The sequence below is a fragment of the Schistocerca americana genome, chromosome X (genome assembly GCF_021461395.2).
Source record: "Schistocerca americana isolate TAMUIC-IGC-003095 chromosome X, iqSchAmer2.1, whole genome shotgun sequence".
NCBI lineage: Eukaryota > Metazoa > Arthropoda > Insecta > Orthoptera > Acrididae > Schistocerca > Schistocerca americana.
The window spans coordinates 730,587,480-730,609,666 of record NC_060130.1 but is presented as its reverse complement, the minus strand read 5'-3'; the positions used below and the strand labels follow the sequence as shown (position 1 = coordinate 730,609,666).

Below are 22,187 nucleotides of genomic sequence, written 5' to 3'. Positions count from 1 at the left end.
TGGAAATATCTGTCAAGGCAGACTACTTAAGAATGCAGTTCTAACAATTGATGCTGCACTGATTCTTTGCACAATGCCTGGATAAGGACAATTTCATGAGCAGAAGCTATCTGAAGTCCAGTACGATACACACACACACACACACACACACACACACACACACACACACACACACACACACACACACAGAGAGAGAGAGGTGAGAGTAGCTCCTGCAATTTTTTCAGTGTCTGTCTCTCTCTCTCTCTCTCTCTCTCTCTCTCTCTCTCTCGCTCTCTCCCTTTTGCATCCAGATGAGATATTCAAATTAATGCTGGGAAAATGCACAACACTGTTGAGCAATTTGGGAGCAACAGTATTTGCAGTAATGTATCTGTTCTAATGTCTCAATCACAACTGATGAAAAGTACAAGCAGAACTGTGTTCAGCAGCATTTGAAATGCATAAAATACCTCAAGAATAAGAATGCTAACAGTGCAGTGAGACAGCAGTTTATTGGTGAGGCACTAGCATCTTCAACTTGAAAAAGTGGAAATTTTTTTTTCACAAACAACAAATATTTCTAATATAGCATTCCACTCTTCAAGCTCAGCTGTCCTATTATGAACTATCTAGTGAAGTATACTGGAAAGTCGGTTTCTGAGAATATTCCTGTAAGACAGTTAACACCTTCTGTTTTTAAATGAAGAAAAAGTGTCACAAATCAGATAAGTAACAGCTAATTATCCAGTGCATTTTATTCTAAATGAAACATCTGATAGTCTTTCTTAACAAAATGGACAATATCACCATTATGTGAAGTTTCATGTTGTTTTCAATTTTCTATCTCAAGTCTATGTTCTCCAAGTTACAACACATGAACTGCATCATGTACGCCATTCACACATTTTGAGAGACATTACAAGAGATGTAGTCATACTTGAACTAATTTGTATCTTGCATTAAGTAAACATTGGAGGAAAGAAAGGTCTCGCCAGAATACAATATAATATACAAATTACAGGACTTCCTTTGTCACTTGGCCCCATCACTAGATGTGGTACTTGCTTGAAAGCTGCAGTGTTCGTCTGTAATAATTTTCAGGCTGTACACAGACTTTAGATGCCTTGCCAGATGATGCTTTAGTTGTAAGAAAGGCTAAAGAGATAGCATGTAAACAAGAAGTACAAGATGTCCATTTCTCTCTGGTAACCTCCTGAGAACACTGTATGAGCAGTGTTTTGAATAAGAAGCACAGTGAATCATTTTGGCGGGTATCAAAAATGTGTTTGAAGGTACTGGAAAACGGAAGCTCAACCAAAGTTTAGCCCCAAATGTTGACGTGGAGGGCATGGCAAAGAACAAATTGAAATTTAGATAGATGCAATAGCTCCACTTACTATAATTTCACTTTTTAAATCTCTTTTCTCTCTTCTGTTTTCTATCCTACATGTACTGCATCTAGTACAAAGATCTGAAACTGCTAAATTCTTATCAACACTATTTTGCTCAACTTTTATTATTCAATTAACAGTTTTCAGACCACTAATGATAACAGTACAATTAGTTTTTGAGGGAATATTTTCTTTGATGTACTATTACCAAAACCACGTGTCCTTCAAAATTTGTACCTGTTAACAACCATTTACTTTATGATTAACGTACCTTACTTGAAAGTCCTTATTCTCCTCTTTTGAATAAACATTTTACTTTTTCAAAAACTTGATATTTAAAATGTTATTTCTATTCAAAATTACTGTTTTCCACGACATTCAAATCTTAATATGTAACCCTTTCAAAATTCCAATGGTATAGTTCTGTAGCCCCAATTTTCCTATTTACAAAAATATACACTTTTACAAAAATAACATGTTAGTTGAAAAGATATTCCAATTAGGAAATTTAACTTTCCAGAAAATTCTTGACAGGTTTTGGAATCCCCAGTGTACATTAAAACTTCCTCCTCACAACGTAGTAACTGCCATTTCTGATTAGACAATTAATAACTAAGCCAAATTATTTCATTGTCTAATATGTATACATATTACCCACTTTTTCAGTCTTTTATATTATTATTTAAGATGTGATTAGAGAGTACTTTAACATTTTGTAATTCCCATACTACACATATCTTTATACAGGTGTCGCACACAATACTATAGTCAGCCATGGTTGAGCAGTTAGTTTTTATAGTTACCATGTGTTGGTCAGTTCTCACTCAGAAGTCAATACATAAACTACTTTGACAGTTCCACATCAGTCAGTATGATTCAGTTATCTAGCATTGAAAGAATGGAATTACTGTGTTAATTATCTGTGTTGCCACTTGTAAATTGTTGTTAGACCACTCACAGATTAAGTGAGTTGCTGACGCATGTTGTTACACCTACCAAAGTTACTCCAGATAAACAAATGTGGAGCAAATTTTCTGGCAGGTTATCTCAGTATAACCTAAGATGCTGTTTTTACATATATCGTGGATCCATGGATAAATGAGAGTGGCGTTAATCTCACTTTATATCCTTTAATCTTGCATCTAGCCACTGAGATGTCTTCATCCAAATGATATTCCTGTGGAGCTGTAGTACTGGTGCCATGGTCATCAGCCAATTTGCTCACAAATGAGATTATGCCGCTTGTCAATTCTTCTACATTAATTTCCAAAGTATGGACACCTTGCCCAATGCAGTGGGCTCTGAGAAGAGCTATTATCTGTATCTCTTTGCTGCTGCTTTGATGGCCTTAATAGATCTGAGATCTAGTTTGGCTGCATTTTATGTAGATTTTCTGCCATCCCGTGCCTGCAGTCCATTGCCCAGGGCACAGCCATGAGGTCATTCATAGTTGCACTCAAACTGAAGTGCTGCATGCAAAGTAAAAAACTGACAACTTCATAGTTGCACTCAAACTGAGGTGCTGCATGCAAAGTAAAAAACTGACAACCCTTTTCAAACACCTGTTAACCAACAGGTGCTTTAGAGTTAGCACTGGATGTAGAACAAGCAGATCATTCACCTTTTAAAAAAATAGACTTCTTCAAGGATCTGTACTGGCTCCAATACTCTTCATTTTTTACACCAAATACAACCAGTAACAAATTTTACTATGCAGTTGATTTAGGGACAGCCACTGAAAACAAAACACTAGAAGAAGGAGACATTGTTCTTTACAGAGACTTAGAAACATTGAATCAGTATTATAACATGAAGACTCTGCCAAAATCCATCAAAGACAGAAGTGTAACTTAAATAACTAAATAGCTAACGAATAGTTCAACAACAGATTCTACCAAAACTGTGCAAGACACAATTTCTACCCTAAATAACTTGTCATTACACTGGGCTAATCACTTACATGAAGCACATGGAAAATACGAGCCAGAAAGTGAACATACGAGTACATATCAATGTATGATAAAGAAGTTTGTTGGGACCTCACAAGGAGCTGATGCATCGACCTTGCACACTGTGGCCTCAGCTATGGTATATTCAGTGGCGGAATATTGCCTCCCTTTACAGCAGTTGAGTGCCCACTTGAATTACTGCACGAAAATCATCACAGGTACACTGAAATCCACACCCGCTCCCTGGGTGCACATTATCAGTAATATTCCACCACCAGAACTAAGATGATGGGTGCCATTGTACAGGAACAGATGAACCTACAATGTCGAAACAACCCACAGGACCTACCAATCACAAGATCCTAAATAGCCCTCCACAAACCCATCTTAAATCCTGGAATCACTTATGGCTGAGGTCACTGAACACAACCTGATGGTTAAAGGAGACTGGCGGAAAAAATGGAATGCCACCAGTGCACAGACATGGCACAGTTGCAGTATGTAGGCTACGTGGAACACAAAATCATATTGTATGGGGGGCACTATGCAACAAACTGGTCTGTGACTTCAGAGTCAGAGACCAAACTGTAGAGCACATTGCACATGAATGACCTTTAATGAAGTAAACAGGTCCTTCCAGAACTTTATGGATGTGACTCCTCCTGCATTGAATAGGATGCACTTCTTGAACATCTAGCTTTGATGAAAACTCAAACATGCCATAGCAAATATTGGTCTTATTTATATTGTGCAGTATTGTATTTTATTTTATATAATATTAATTACTCATTAACATTGGTATATAAAATACCTGTATATAATGTATAAAATAAATGTATACAAAATACATGTTTTATATTGCCATACGATAAATAAAAATAAAAAGTCAATGAAGCTAAAGAAAACAAAACTTAGCAGTTTTGTGTACTGTGAATTGGTAACTGTTTAAAACACAAAATAATTATTGTAAGAGAAGATCAATGAGAGTGAAAAGCCATCCAAAACAGGTTGACATTCTTACTAGTGTCATGGGCTTTGTGAATACAGACTGACATAGGTATGTGTATTCAGTGATGTGTTTCAATAGTTTTTCATTGCCTGGGTGAATTCTTTTAGAAGGTTTGCATTAAGTGATTTTTATGCATACAGGGTGTACCAAAAAGGATGGCACAAACTTACACAGCTGGAAGTACACGATAATAGAAGCACAAATGCCCCAGTAAACATGGGTCCGCAAATGAGCTGCTTGCGAGATAATCATGACTGTATGGCTCCAACCCGCCACTCACATAATTGTAAACATCGTCCTAGTTTGTACACATTAATTTGAAATTTAGAGTTTACTATTGGATTGTACATCACAATTAGTTCAAATTTCACATATGGGGTACCTATTAAAGGATGTGTTCAAAGTGTTTTCTTTGCATTTGGATGTAGTACTGTGCTCGTCTCTGCAATGAATTTCGAATCTTTTCAAAAAACCCTGGATCATTCCAGAATTCTTGACAAGCATGTACAACTCTCTGCTCCACACATTCAGTGAGAAACGTTGCTGATGTGGTGATTCATGAACAGCATGTGGGTTTATTTAACACCACAAATTTGTATTATGATAGTTAAACACACCATTACGTGTGAATCCTGCCTCATCTATAAATAAAATGTTACATGTGAAACAAGGGTTGACTACAGCCTGCTGTTGCAGCCACCAACAAAACATCACTCTAGGAACAAAGTCAACATCATTGAGACACTGAACGCGTTGGACATAGTAAGGGTACAATAAACTGTGATGTAAAATTCTCCATACACTACTGTGGCTTAGTACAGGCACTTTTGTGGCAGTTCTTCTCATCGAGGTTCCTGGAGAGCGCTGTACTGCTTCCAACACAATACCCCCAACCTCAGGCACAATACAAGCAGGCCTACCTCCTGCTCTGCAATGTGCAAAACCCCTGTGTTCTCTCAGGCCCTGATGGACTCTTGTAAATATATGACTTTTGGGGTGTCTTCGATCAGGATATGTTCCTTGGTACAAGCTTGCAGCCTCCCGTGCATTGCCATTAGCCTTACCGTACATGAAATTCATATCCACATACTCTTCCTTACTGTACGGTTTCATTGTAACTACAACACAACACAGCACACATGGCACTCCTCAGACATGACTGATACCCTTTGAGACTGTGTGCTGTATCCGTCATATCCATTCTGCGTGTATAGTGTGATTCCAACTCTACCTCTCGGCAATATTCCGTTGTGCAAACAGCAAACATAGGATGGCCTCAAGTGCGAAGGGGGAAACTGAACGACATTACAAACAATGCTGTCAGTGGTGGCTTGGAACCATACAGTCATGGTTATTTCGCAAGTGGCTCGTTTGCGGACCTGTGCTTACTGGGACATTTGTGCTTCTATTATCATGTAATTTCAAGCTGTATAAGCTTGCGCCATCCTTTTTGATACACCATGTGTGTGTGTGTGTGGGGGGGGGGGGGGGAAGCGGAAAGGGGGGGGCATGTATGTGCACTTTATTAGTGTGTCTTCTTCTACCTCTGATATCACAATGATATTACTCAGTTCTGCTTCCAGTCCCAGTAGCTTATCTTCAGCTGGAAGCATCCTGCCATTTATTGTCCCTACACAGATTGGGTACAAACAGTCAAACCTTTACAAATTATGAAATTTTATTTATTTATAGTTTAACCCAACTTCATGTAACAAGATGCAGCCATAGAAGTAGCTGTGTGTACACTGTGTTATGAATACACTGCCTCAGTCCACTTATTACAACATGCTTTAACCCAGATGAAGATACTTACAAGCCTGGAACTTCTACATAACAATATGACCTCTGATAACACTACCCATGAATCACTAGTCCATCAGGTACCCTAGAGCCTGGTGAGATACAGGCCCAGAGCTAAGCCTCAGCAGAATAGGACTGTCCACAGTTTCAGTCCTTCAGGAATTACTTTTATGTCAATGGTCGAAGTCCACACAACCAGTCTGCATGCTACATGTGTCCTGGCATAGAGTCATCCCATTATGGCTGGTCAGTGAGAGTTAGTTTTCCACAGCGAAAATAGTATTCTGCCTGGACAGTTGCAGTAGTCTACTTTTCACACTGTCTGCGACGTGGGTTAGAGAGTGCCCTTCTGGGACTATTCATCACACTACTGGGTCACTGTGTGAATGCTTATGGTGCACAACATGGGGTCACGAGAGTGGCAGGATATTGAGGAAACACACATTTGTCTCGTTCAGCATCTGTTACCAATCAAGCTTGGAAGTCCCTACCACTGACTATGCCACTGCCACTGTAGCTCTCAGTTTCACGTGAATACATTTACTTCTCTGCCCTCACATTCATTGCTTGAGAAGGTCGAATTCTCTGGAGAGGAGAAACTATTAAAAGCTCATCATTTGTTAAACCCCAAAATGGTTAGCTATACAAATCTCACTTATTAACCATTCTACTGAACTACATGAAAATAAAAACAAAACTGATAACTTTTTATGACAGTTCATATTTGCTTGTGATTTTATTCTTGACGTTTTATTGGTATAATAAGTATTTCATGAGGTTTCGAGATTGCAGCCAGGACATCACAATCTTGCCAATGGCTAAATGGTTTCCAGCTGAAATATCATGGCAAGATATGCCTCATAGAATAATTAATAATTATTTGTGGTTGCCAAGACACACACACACACACACACACACACACACACACACACACACACACACACACACACACACACACACACAGAGAGAGAGAGAGAGAGAGAGAGAGAGAGAGAGAGAGAGAGAGAGAGAGAGAGAGTGTTTTGAGAATTACATATAAAAAACTAATACTACACCCCACATCATTTATCTATCAGGTATCCCATGTGACATGCCATTCTTACAGTAAAATATTAACAGCTAGTGATATTTAAGCTTATGACAAAACAGATACTGATAAGATTGTGCAGCATGAATGAGTGTATTTTTTCCAAGCTTATAAAAATAGGAAGTTACTGAATTTATACCAACATTAAAAATATAGATATAACCTCAGTGACGGTCCGTAAGTAGTTATTCTGCACCAACAGCAGTACTGAACAAATCTGGCTCACAAGAACGACATCTATCAAAGAATTATTGAAGTGTCCTCCACATGATCAAAGAAATACCTATGGCTTTTTATAAGAAAATGAGTATGGGATGATGAAACATCACTTGCCTGTCACTATAACAAAGCTGTTTGTGTGATCATCATACAATGAAGTATTATTTTGAAAACAACAGTTCCTATTTTAAGTTCAGAAGAAGAAGAAGAAGAAGAAGAAGAAGAAGAAGCATAAAATGTATCCACACACTGATAATGGTACAGGGAGGAGGACAGAGATACACAGAGAACAAATAGAAAAAGGGATTAAATTTCTGTGAATGAAAACACTATTGTTCCAAGGACTTAAACTGTTATTACATTAGCATTATCTATAGAAGTAACAAACAGAAAACAATACCCTGTCTGTAATCTTTGTGCATTTTATTCAGATTGAGATCTTCCACATTTCTGCACTGTTCAGCAAACGTTTCCATAGACTTGTCAGCTATTGACTGACATCCTCTTAAGCTTAACTTCCTCAAGAACCCACCACATCTCCTTGATATATTTATCAATCACAGGCCCCTGGAATGAGAAATTTTCTGTAAACTAAAATATATTCAAAGTTTAAATGTAGTCAAATGATAACAAAATCATATATTCAGATAAATGTTGTACACTAAGGTTGCTTTGAAAATCATAGATCTGATTTTGCTCTCATTAGCTGCATAATGCATATCTGATACACACAAGAAGTCTTAAAATTTTTTACTTATTTATGACAAAGATTTAGCCAAACTGATGTTTTATATTCAACCAAATTATTCTATATGAACTAAGTCATGCACTAAGCAAATGGTGAGGGTTTACTGCAATTAATAACATTTTAGAGCTGTTAAAGAAAGAGAAAAGGCTTCAATGCATATTAAAATGAAAGATTGAGGCCATGTTCTGTAAATAATTTCCATAATTCTAATAATGTGGAAATCATCAGTTTACTTGTTATATATAGGGTGAAGAAAACAAAAAATGTTGCATTTGGCAGTCAGTATGTGATTGCTCATCACAATTAAAGGAAACAGTATCTAGCAGAACCTAGCCCCAGCAATAGTTTTAATAGAAATGAGACTTAAAAATGAGGCATGCAGCATGTCCAAGAACAGGTACCATTAACCATGTGCTGCACCAGAGATGTCCCATTAGTTCAGTGATATTAGGCAATGCTGTGAGGAACAGATATGCAGATTCACTGGTCAAGTTCACACCAAACCCCTTCCTCCCCCTCCCCCCCCCCCCCCCCCCCCCCACACACACACACACACTTTTTCAGTGAAAGGATCAGATTCTGTCCAATTTACAACTCCACAATGTGGTATCTTGTGAAATTCTTTCTGTTACTGTTATCTTTATTTAAATATCAAGACTTAAGATGAACTTCTTAAAGATGTAGATGGCCACTTTGTTTCAACCACAACACAAATTACATCAATACAAAATAATAGTGAATATAGTAACACCATATGTATCCAATGAGGTACAAAAAACCCAATAGGTAGGCTACACTAAATTGCACATTATGCTATGCATTGCAATTCCACTCTGTATGTTTGATGTCTGGGCTTGTTTTCACAGAGGCAGTAAATTCACATACATGGAACGTTCACTTTAGGAAAGATGTTCAAAGTGACAGCTTTGCATTTGCAAACACTTCGGCACTCGGTGGCTCATACTTTGCTGGACCCTATGCAACACACCTGCATCCACCATTTCTGAAGCAGGATGAACGTCAGCTATTATTTCATATACATCCATGGGTGGAGAACTATAAACTTGCTTCTTTAAGCATCCCCACAAACAAAAATGTAGTGGATTGCAGTCTGGGGAATGTGGAGGCCAGAATGTTGTACCTTGAACAGTCTAGTTCCCCAGACATGCTTCATTTAAATAATTATGCACACTCATTCCAAAGTGTGGTGATGCACCATCATGTCAAAACCATAGTTATCGAAAACAAAGTGGAATATTTTCTAATGTGTCAGGCAAAGTATTGCAAAGAAATGTATGATCAGGGGAACATTCAACTTGTCCAGCAACAGGTAAAGGCCCTAAAGCAATCCTCCCTCAATTCCAGCCCACAGGTTTATACCAAAGTGTGCCTGAAAGCCAAGTTCACAGGTGACACGTAGGTTGTGTTCTGATCAATAATGACGGTTGTGAAGGTTGAAAATACCTACTGGATTGAAGCTAGATTCATCAGTCCATATCACATTCTTTATAAAATATTCTTTATCTTCCACTTGGTGCCAAAGTCATTCACAAAACTGTACTTATCAAATGTGGTATTCTGGTCACTGGTGCTGAGTTAATGTGCAATAATATGGATCCAGTTTTTCATTGTGCAACACTTCAACAACCAGTCTTTGAGATATCTGGAACTGCCTTGCAATATCATGAGTACTTTGCCAATGTGAGTAGTGAACAGTTTCAAGAATCATATCCTCCATTTGTGGAATATGTCTGGTCCTTGGACGACCTCTGTCCATTACTTGTGGACAAAGATTACCGGTTTCCCGAAGGCATTGCTACAGTTGGCAAAAAACATTCTTATCAGAATGGCACCTCTGAGGGTATCGTGCAGTACACACACACGCACACCACCACCACCACCACCACCACCACCACCACCAGCTTGGTTATTGGATGCAGCTGACACCAAAAGCATATTGACAAATTCATCATCTCTGTACTCCATCAGGAAGATGCCATACATGAACCTAATAGGACCAGTTATGGTTGTACACTGTGTGGTTAGTAGACACAGGCATGCAGTTTAATGGATCCTACTGTCACGTGATAGGTCATGTCACAAAATGATATACTGCTTATATATGGCAAGAACTAGAGAACGGACATCTAAAAAATAAAAAAGGGACTTGATGAGGATTTGAACTGTAGTATCATGTTGGGTGTGCATTTGATGTCGCAGCAGTCTACTCAGTGAGCTATGATGGCTGGTACAGTACTGCAGGGTGATACACTTTCCTCTGAACATTCCAATGCACTGCATGATGTGATAGTGTTGTCAGCTCCTCATTTTCATACACGTATTTTCAAAATGCGTCCAATCTGATTTTGCTACATAATCTTTTGACCTGAATCTAGATGAGGACTTGCAAGCCACTCTGCAAGGGTGGCATTTTTTCTTCACAATAAGCAACTGAAGTGCACTCACACCTGGGTGCAATAATATTGTGGTCATCTAGTACACACTACTACACAGCACAATCTTACTAGCACAACATTTAAGAAAAAGTTAAATATAGTTTTCATCTGCACTACGTACATTACTATTTTTTAATTTAAATCTGTGTACAGAAGAAAGACTTATCCAGAAGAAAGTATTTCAGTTTAGATTTAAAATTTTCTTCATCGACTGTCAAACATTTTACGTTACTATGCACGTGATCGAAGATTTTTGTGGCTACATACTGAACACAATTCTGAATCACCAACAGGTTTAGTAGTAATCAATCAACGTTATATTTTTTAAATAACTTCTTGAAGAAGCATCTACAAGATAAGTGTGGGAAAATGTAATGCATTGTTCTTATCGCTTGCTTATGTGCAATGTTTATTTTCCAAGTTATGAATTGGTTCAAAATATTAGACACACTGATCATCAGTCTCAACTAAATAGACTCTGCACCCAATTTGCAAAATATAGTAAACTGAGTTTTCTCCGTGTTTACAAATACTACCTCAGCGCTTGAAAAGTGTTTAGCACACCCTTCTCCAGTCTGACTGCAAAATGTAAGAAGGCTATTTCCCACGAGGTCTGCTACACATGTCCTTATAAATACATCTACCTAGATATAAGAATGTCTTGCAATGTATTCTACCCAACTGCAATCATGTAGTAGATACGTTGCACTAGTTAGTAGTCAGATGACTACTTACTGCTGAAGCTTACACTCATTCAGTGCTGTATTTGCACAGTCCTCCATTCTCCTGACACACAGAGCACCATACCACCGCCACCCGCCACCGCCACATCTGTTTCCTTAAACAACTGTGTGCTTATCATTCATTCTCTACAGGACCCCATCCCAACTGGCTGCCTCCTTAGTATTGTTAATAACAATGTTCTAGGACAGTTTATGTGTTCTATTACTCTGAATACACCGACGATACCCTTCTTTAGGTTCTCTCAATCATTTTTTTTTTTTTTTTTTTTAGCATTTGTTGTCTCTGGCATATTATCCCAAGTACCTGCTACCAAGTTACAGCTTCCAGCAGCCATCAGCAGCTACACAAATCTGGCTGGAACATCAGAATCATCTGTCCCAATTTATCTGCAATTTCCTCATTATGTCCACACAATTTGAGCCACTTCACCTCATTTCCCACTTCTCACTGATCATTTGATTCAGAATTTCAGAAGCACCAATACAGTAAAATGAGAAAAAAATCTTTCAAAAAACTATTTTTGACAATTTCTTTTACCTATAGTTCTACAGTAATGCCATTAAACAATAGAATATTTCTGTTATCAGTTATGACCTATTTGGAGACCGCAACCTTCCCCACAGGAATCAACACACAATAGATCAGCCTATTTGTTCCCAATATTCATAGCACAACAGACAGTGGCAGACAGACTAATGCTTTATTTCTTGAGTTCAGGCAGTCATTCAACAGGAGAAACAGGACTTGGTAACTGATTATCACAGGAAAACACCATGCACATAAATGACCTGGAGGATATGTTTCATTTTGGATTTTATACTAGGAAGAATTAATAAAGATACAAAAACTTAAGGGAACAGCTCTCTCATGTTCATTTACTCTCATTCAGAGTGTCACAGAGATGTATAATACAACGCTAGTGGCAGACACTACAGTTGAGACAATGTGCACTATGTCATTGTTGCTATTGTACTGTTAAGATAATCAGATCACATAACTGAAGAAGAGTGAGCACTGTATTATTTCCTCCATTATGTATCTCATGAAATGACCATGGCACTAAAATGAGAGATATTTGAGCTTACAAAGTGATAGCTAATCCCCCAGGGAGCTTTCACAAGGACTGAGGAAAACGATTCCGGTACACAGCATATCCTCCAACATACACTGACAGTACAAAGGTAGGTATAGATCTATAAAATGTACTGACTATACTTTATGTATGGTAAATGGAACAACATTCACACATTTAAAAAACAGGAATGGATCCAAACCTGAAACCTACCACCACCATTCATGATTCCTGCCACCACCACTAAATTCTTTACTCCTACAGGTGTTGCTAAAATTTTTCAACAATATTTGTTGCAATCTTTTTCCTGGATGTTATTCAATTTATGTGTCTAAAATACTGTTAACTTCCTAAAATTTAAGATTTTAAGATAATACTACAATCCACAAAATAAAATTCTTTCATCAGGAAAAACTTAAAAAATTAAAATAAAGTTATATTTTGTTATTTAATGTGTGTAAATGTATAAATGGCCTTTTTACTTTGACTGTATCACGTGGAGTCCAAATTCCAATTTATTAAGTAAATTATTTCTACTTAACTGTAATACTATTATAAAGTATACCATACTACTTTCTCAAATGTTTTGAAGGACAAATTATGACACTACGGTAATTAGGTGGTAATTATTTTCATTTTTCCTGACTCCTTTCCATAAGAGATTGTTAACAGTGGCACGTTTCAATTTGGTGAAAAACGTTTCCTTGCTAGTGGTGCATTATACATGACAGTAATGGTTCAAATGGCTCTGAGCACTATGGACTTAACATCTGTGGTCATCAGTCCCCTAGAACTTAGAACTACTTAAACCTAACTAACCTAAGGACATCACACAACACCCAGCCATCACGAGGCAGAGAAAATCCCTGACCCCGCCAGGAATCGAACCCGGGAACCCGGGCGTGGGAAGCGAGAACGCTACCACATGACCACGAGATGCGGGCACGTAACCCGGGAACCCGGGCGTGGGAAGCGAGAACGCTACCACATGACCACGAGATGCGGGGCACGTAAGGACATCACACACATCCATGCCCAAGGCAGGATTTGAACCTGCGACCGTAGCAGTCGCGCGGTCCCGGGCTGCAGCGCCTAGAACCGCACGCCCACTGCGGCTGGCACGACATTAATGACACTAGTTATTAAATAAAAACAAATCTTCAGTATTGCATTTCAAATTTTCTAGGACATCTCCAGCACACATGGTGAGGCAGGTAAGAACATAAAAACTCCAAATACACAGTTATTATAAATGACTGAAGTGATTTTCATAAATTCACTGTAGCTGCATTGAACTGATATATTGTCAGAAATCTCTACACTAACAGAGGAAAAACTTTCTTTTTTTTTGTATTGTTGCAGCTGCACTTCAGATTTCTGTCACAAGAGCACTGCTATGAGCAGCTAGGCATGACAACGACAGGTGCTGAGAAAGTGTATGTTGTGCTCGAAATGCATTCATTCGTATCATCCTGCCATAACAGTGCATCGACTCTTCAGAATTAAACTCAACAAATATCCACCAGCTGTGAACTCCATTTGGTGACAATATTCACACTTTAAAGCTCCAGGAGGCCACTGCAAGGGGAAATCAACTGATTAGCCTGCAGTGAGTGAGAAAATGGTGACCACATGTGGGAGAGTTTACATGTAGCCCACAGAAGTCAACAAACAGGGCAGGCATAGGGCTGATCGTATCACAAGTGACCATTTTGAAGATCTTGAGGAAATGAATGAAGCTGAAGCCTTACCACTTGCAATGGCTACAAGCATTTACTCCAGATGACAAAGTCAGCTGCTTCGAATTTTTGGCACAGTTTCCAGACCCCATGGAAGGGTGTGGGTTGTGTGAGAAACTCATCTTCAGTGATGAAGCAAAATTTTTTGTGAATGGTACCATTAACAGGCACAATTTGGAATCTGGGGGGGGGGGGGGGGGGGGAGGGGGAGAGACAGGGAATCACTATGCTATTGTGCAGCACATTCAAGATTCACCAAAATTTAATGTGTTGTGTACAGTCTCACGGTTTGAAGTTTACAGACCCTTTTTCTCCTGCAAAAAGACCATTACAGGACAAAATGTAGTGGGATATGCTGGAAAATTGGCTCATGTCACAACTGGAGATCTACAGTGTGGACTTTACTTACAAACAGGATGGTGCTCCATCCCACATCCATCATGATGTTCACAATTTCTTAAACAGGAAACCGAGAAACTGATGGAATAGTCATGGTGGGGCTGATGATCAGCAATTTATGTCATGGCCTCAACGATCTCCCAACCTAATCATATGTCAAATAATATAGCTACAGAAAATCTGTGAAATCACTTTAATCATTTATAATAATCTTGTATACCCGAACTAATAAATACATCAAGGTGCAGTTTTCACTAAGTTATTGTAGCCAATGTAGCAAATTTCGTAACAAAAGTATATATTTTTTTAAATTTTATGGCTGGCAAGTTACAAGAAAAACTTTCTTTTTTTAATTTTCATACAGAAATATATAATTTTTCACTGGCATTGGAACAAGTTTTCGGGAGAGGACTTGAAGAAAACAGCGTGTATGGAAATTGATCAAATAGTAACAAGTTAGCACCACTACAAACCACTGTGAGGGGGAAGAGATCACACAATAGTGTGCCTTATTGTGTAGACTGCATGGACACAAGTAACTCACACACAGTTAGTTTGCTTACCTATGGGCATTAATCTCGTAATGTCTGTGGTCTGATGATGTGATGCTACTCATACATTCACAATATACACAACAGTCAAAAAAGTGGATAGGGCTTTTGTTTGGAGCCAATGTCATCAGACATTAGCGCAGCAGTGGAACAGTACGCTAGAAGGCATCCTGATTTTGGAAAGCCCTTGTGGTCTGTCTATTATTTAAAACCTTCCAAGAACCTGGAAACGTAAGGAATAAAATACGCCAACAAAAAAGAAGAGGAACAAATCTGAGAAATGCTTCTAACATTTTAGCAGTAGTAAGACACAATCCATGTGTCACTACAAAGCAGCTTCAGTGTACGAGTGTTAACAGCCAAAGAAAGGTTCTGCAAATACTGCACTCCAACATATTTCATCCTTTCCACATTTTGTTCCATCAATAACTTAATGGCAATGACTTTCAACATCTGTTATAGTACTCAGAATGGTGTCTATGAAAGCTGTACAGATATGTGGTATTTCTATGAACGAATTTGTTTACAGATGATGCATTTTGTACAAACTATGAGCAAATCATTCTTCACAACACACACTACTGACCAGTGGAAAATCCATGCTGGCTGAGAGAAGTCAAAATATGGTGGGTGTTTCCAAGAATCTAATCACTGGTCTCTGTTTTATTGATGGATCAAGTATAGACAAACATGCAGTCCCAGCTATTGGAAGATACCCCATGGACATAGGGCATTTCATGTGGTATCAACTGGACAAATGTCCCATCCATTCTACACAGATAATTAAAGACCTTTTTAATTGAGCATTTCGAAATTGGTGGACTGGTAACATCTAGGAAACACAAAATGTTCAAATGCTTGCTATGGACTTTTACCTAAGGGAAAAAAGTCTTTCAAGAAAACAATGACATCTTCTAAATAAATAAAATGCCATGTAATGAGGGCCTGTGCTCTGGTAAACCCAGATGACATTCAGTGTGCAGTATCATCTAGAATTGTTTCTAAGCATGTATCAATGCTCAACATACTGAGCATTTGATATGACAGTTACAATAAGAAACACACATACTGTGGCAAACTTATGTGTTCACTTACATTTGGTACAAAGGAACAGATGTTACTGATACCGCTTCCCCTGACAATGGGAGAAGAGTTTGCAGCACTTCTTGTTACTATTTGATCTAGTTCCACACTTTTTATGTTGTTAAAATCATCTTAAATGGCTATTTCCAATATCGCACAAGAAGGTATATAATTCCATAATGAAGTCTGTTTCATAATTAGGCAGCTATAAATGCTGAAAATTAATTATGTACATCAGAAAATATGCCAGACTGTCCACTACAACTCAACAAAATCTGTACCTCAATCTACAGCATTCACTTGTTACGGATATATTTTGGGTGGCTTCTCTCAGTTGCCTCATTCTGTATACTAATGCTAACTCAACTCAAATATTTCACCTTATTTATTTAGAAAATTATTATTAAAAATATTTGCCAATTATGAATTCCTGGTCACAGTACTGCCATTCACTTTAATGGCAAAGTATATTTTAATGTGGTCCATTTCCTGGTCTCCATCTCCCTGTATTAGACATAGTCCATTACTGACATAAATTTTTATCATCCTGTGCACATTTTTGGACATTTAATAACTTTCCTTACAACATTTCAGTGATTTTTGTAAAAATACACAGAATATATGCTCTTTACTTGTTCTTGCAATCTAGTTAGTTATCAATATTTTTCTTTTTCCATTTTTATTGAGTTTCTGAACTACTACTTAGGACATCTACTTCAAACATTAACAAAAAATTATTAAGAAATACTATGAATCTCACATTAGCAATGCCCTTGTAATACTTCCTTGGTATAATTTATGAGCCTCACTGTTATGGTTAGCTACGTCTAAGAATACTGTGGTGATATTTGATTCATTTTGCATAGTTGTCCTCATGTTCAGGAAGAGGATTGCTGTGCACTTGTTGGAAACTTTACTACCTCAAAGAAAACTGTAGTAGATACATGTTTCCTTCTCATTTCTCCTGTCAGAAGCTTTCAAGCCATCTCACTGAAGTCTCCACAAATTGTTAACTGTTTCTTCTTGTCTGAATAATATCTTAATAATGAAAGCAGACTTCTCATAAATAGCCAAAAGTTTCCCACTGAAGATTTGTGGGCCATCACTGCAAATCGAATATACTTCACAAACAATTCCTACACACATGCTTGTGTTCTGACCTAGACAAAAACCGCTTTGCTCAACATCTTTTAACATGTATGATGTATGCAGCAACATCTCCATCTTCTTCTTCTATTTGGACTCTACATGAATATAATTCTAGCTTTAAACCAATTATGTTTAACTTTATCATCCTGCAGTTCATGGTGTTCAGGCAGGAGCAAAATTTCTCCCTCATAAAACTCTGCTGATTTCCTTAAGATACAACAAAGCCCATCTATCTCGCTTTTCAATTCCCTTGTGTTCTAATCAAACAAACCCACCTCACTTTACCAAGAACAATTTAACTCAGCAATTTGTAAGCACTATATAGTAGAATGAAGGATGGCATTCAGAGTTATGTATTCTTATTTAATTCATGGATAAACAGTAAACTGTATTACACCAATTAGCCAGTGTTTGGAGGGAAGATGAAAGATGTAGGCATAATGATTTAAACTACCATTAAATTAAATGAGTAAGTGGGAGACACTGAGCTAGGTGGCACAATGATTAAGACAGGACCAGGTTTCAGTTCTCTCTCTGTCTGGCCATCCACATTTATGTTTTACTGGAATTATTTAAAGTAATCGCTAGCATGGAGCCTACGAAAAAAGGACAAGGCCAATTCTCTTTTCTGTCCTTACCCAACCCACACTTGTGGTCCAACTCTAATAACTTCATTACTGATCGGAAGTTAAAAGCCACTACTGCTTCCTTTTTTGAGAGGGAGGGGGGGGGGGGGGGGGGGGGGGGGGAGAGAGAGAGAGAGAGAGAGAGAGAGAGAGAGAGAGAGAGAGAGAGAGAGAGAGAGAGAGAGCGTACTACTAAATACTTATTCTCAATTACTTGCCAAGTTATTCAACATCTCAAAATTCCCTTACAATTCCCATGCTTTTGCTTGATTTTCCATGTGTTAACAGAATAATTAAACAGATCTGCAATTGGATTGAGGGTTGTTTGATGGCTAGTGTCTTGTGTCACACTATTTGGGATGTATTACAATTAAACATAAAGTAAGATCCCAGAATGAGCTTGTCACACAGTCTCCTAAGATACTGTGTCTAAGAAAGAGCACTGAATTGGTAAGTGCAGGTAAGAAGTCCCGGCACATCTGATGTTCAGACAGAAAAATCTTTTTTGTTTCCAGACCAAATCAGTGGTTTACAGTCTATTGATTACAAGAAAGTCACTGGTATTGTTACTGAACAGCTAATCTTTACTCTCACAACAAGATGTGAAATAATTGTTGTCAAAGATGGAAATTCATTTATCAGTGACCACTTTTACAAGTACCACTGGTGTTTGCTGATTTGGCATCAATTTTGTCAATGAGGGAGTTTTGCAAGACTGACGAAGGTACAGATTTCAGGCAGTTAAGTGTACGGTAACATTCCTCATCTCATCTACTGTTTTATTTCAAACATGGAATCAACTACCACACACATTTATTAGTATGAAATTTCTACTGAATTTTACTATTTAAAAAAGTGTTTTTCTTCTTTGGGCCCATTTCTATACATCTCTTCACATTAGATCACAAAAAAATGCAAAATTTGAATTTTCACAATTACTAAGAGTTCCATTTCAAGTGTGTAATATGACATTTTATTTTACTACCCATGTAAACTGAAATGTCACAACTCACAATACAGCCCAAATTTTGAAGTACTAGTATGAATAATTAAGATGTATAAAGTTTTTAATGTCTCAGACGTAAGTATGAAACTTCCTAGTTTCTATAGTGCATTTGGCAAGCTTACCTCAACATCTGTTTGGAAGTCAAATAAATCAATCCTCTGCCAGTTGCTGCCATCAAGAGCCAGTACATTCCAAGCTTTAGAAACTTGTGCACATCGACACAATGAAACTACATCCAAATAGGAGAATATTCTGTAAAAGATAATATCATCAGTGTCAGTTTGTACAGAACGGTGTGAAAGTTTTAGAGGAAAAAATAAAGAAGAAGAAGTAGCCCAAAATAAGCATAATAATTAAAACAATCTTGTCATTGAAACTTCCTGGCAGATTAAAACTGTGTGCTGGACCGAGAGTCGAACTCGGGACCTTTGCCTTTCGCAGGCAAGTGCTCTACCAACTGAGCTACCCAAGCACGACTCATGCCCCGTCCTCACAGCTTTACTTCCGCCAGTACCTCGCCTCCTACCTTCCAAACTTTACAGAAGCTCCCTTCGAGCTGTGAGGATGGGGCATGAGTCATGCTTGGGTAGCTCAGTTGGTAGAGCACTTGCACATGAAAAGCGAAGGTCCCGAGTTTGAGTCTCGGTCCGGCAAACAGTTTTAATCTGCCAGGAAGTTTCATATCAGCCCACACTCCGCTGCAGAGTGAAAATCTCATTCTGGAATCTTGTCATTGTTATTCTAAGAGCTACTACAGCATATGCAATGCATTAAGCAGCAAATAAAGCTCTAATTTCTTTTAATTTTTTTATTTCAGTAATTTTTATAAATGAGACAAAAGTTGTATTTATGGCAGTATTAAATTTCTACAGTACAAAGTCCAGTCCATTCACTTAACACATTTACCAAGGCAAGTTGACGACATCAGGATTGACTAAGAAGTATTAGAAGTGCATAGTACTAGCCTTATGGTCCATTTTTCGGAGAAATGTGTCTTTCAGTACATTTATATATGGTTGGATTGTTCTAACACTTTTTTAGGAATCTTAACTACATGTGATGATCATAGTTTAACTGTTGGAATTCTTAACACAGCTTTTATTTACAAAAAGTGACTAAAGTGCACCAATTACTGCTTGCAACTCTAATTACTGAGTTTGCAGCTTTGTTTCTTGTTTATCAGCAAAGAGTTACAGGATCAGCATGTCTGCAGTTCTGTGTGTCCTGTTTTTCTCTGGGTATTTAATATCCTTAAGAACAAAATGTCTTTCTAGGTTGGAAACAGTTCTGCAAAATGATGAAAAGTGTGAAGGTTGGGAAGGAGTTGAGGTGAGGGATCAGCTAGAGCCTTACTACAGTATCATGCTACAATTCACTGAAAGTGGTATAGAAAATCAAGAAAATGTAGACATTATAACGGCCACATGTCATGAATGAATAAGAGTGTACAGACTTATTATTGGAACATCTTACTTCAGCACACGTTAAGATCAGGTAAGAGACACATTTTTTTCCACATATTTACAGTGAGCAGAGCCTTGGAAGGGTGTTAGATTAGGGGTCAACATCCTGTCAATAGCGTGGTCATTGGATGGTTGGTTGTTTGGGGAAGGAGACCAGACAGCAAGGTCATCGGTCTCTTCGGATTAGGGAAGGACGGGGAAGGAAGTTGTCTGTGCCCTTTCAAAGGAACCATCCCGGCATTTGCCTGGAGCGATTTAGGGAAATCACGGAAAACCTAAATCAGGATGGCTGGGTGCGGGATTGAACCGTCGTCCTCCCGAATGCGAGTCCAGTGTGCTAGCCACTGCACCACCTTGCTGGGTCGTGGTCGTTAGAGATAGACCACAAGCTCAGACTGAGGACAGAAATCAGCCATATCATTTCATAGGAATTATCCCTGCATTCACTTTAAATGATCTATGGGAAATTACAGAAAACCGGTATTGGATAGTCAAAAGATAATTTGAACACTTGCTCTCCTGAATTCATGTGCCGGATCTTACCATTGTGCCTCATCCCTTGGTGGGAGCCACAGATATGTGGAAAAAATAGAAGTCATAAGACTGTAGATATATACATACTGAAGTACCTACAATAATGCTATTTTATTGATTTTACTATCATGCTGTTATGTTTAAGATGAGGAGTACTTCATTATCATACAAGAGGAACAGTCAATATTCAGGGATGTGACAGGAACGATCATTCAAAGAAAAAAGGTCCATTAAACATAGGCTCTGAAATGCATACCTAAAATACACTCCTGGAAATGGAAAAAAGAACACATTGACACCGGTGTGTCAGACCCACCATACTTGCTCCGGACACTGCGAGAGGGTTGTACAAGCAATGATCACACGCACGCCACAGCGGACACACCAGGAACCGTGGTGGTGGCCGTCGAATGGCGCTAGCTGCGCAGCATTTGTGCACCGCCGCCGTCAGTGTCAGCCAGTTTGCTGTGGCATACGGAGCTCCATCGCAGTCCTTAACACTGGTAGCATGCCGCGACAGCGTGGACGTGAACCGTATGTGCAGTTGACGGACTTTGAGCGAGGGCGTATAGTGGGCATGCGGAAGGCCGGGTGGACGTACCGCCGAATTGCTCAACATGTGGGGCGTGAGGTCTCCACAGTACATCGATGTTGTCGCCAGTGGTCGGCGGAAGGTGTACGTGCCCATCGACCTGGGACCGGACCGCAGCGACTCACGGATGCACGCCAAGACCGTAGGATCCTATGCAGTGCTGTAGGGGACCGCACCGCCACTTCCCAGCAAATTAGGGACACTGTTGCTCCTGGGGTATCGGCGAGGACCATTCGCAACCGTCTCCATGAAGCTGGGCTACGGTCCCGCACACCGTTAGGCCGTCTTCCGCTCACGCCCCAACATCGTGCAGCCCGCCTCCAGTGGTGTCGCGACAGGCGTGAATGGAGGGACGAATGGAGACGTGTCGTCTTCAGCGATGAGAGTCGCTTCTGCCTTGGTGCCAATGATGGTCGTATGCGTGTTTGGCGCCGTGCAGGTGAGCGCCACAATCAGGACTGCATACGACCGAGGCACACAGGGCCAACACCCGGCATCATGGTGTGGGGAGCGATCTCCTACACTGGCCATACACCACTGGTGATCGTCGAGGGGACACTGAATAGTGCACGGTACATCCAAACCGTC

At 39.0% G+C, this 22,187-nt stretch overlaps 1 protein-coding gene across 1 annotated transcript in view; it reads right to left on the bottom strand.

Moving 5' to 3' along the window:
- Positions 1–22,187, bottom strand: part of LOC124554850 (F-box/LRR-repeat protein 2-like) — a 275,820-nt gene that overhangs the window by 33,462 nt on the left and 220,171 nt on the right. Inside the window, 3 exon segments of the mRNA XM_047128517.1 lie at positions 7,850–7,988; positions 7,990–8,004; positions 19,133–19,262. Of these exon segments, the coding sequence (XP_046984473.1) occupies positions 7,850–7,988; positions 7,990–8,004; positions 19,133–19,262 (284 nt within the window).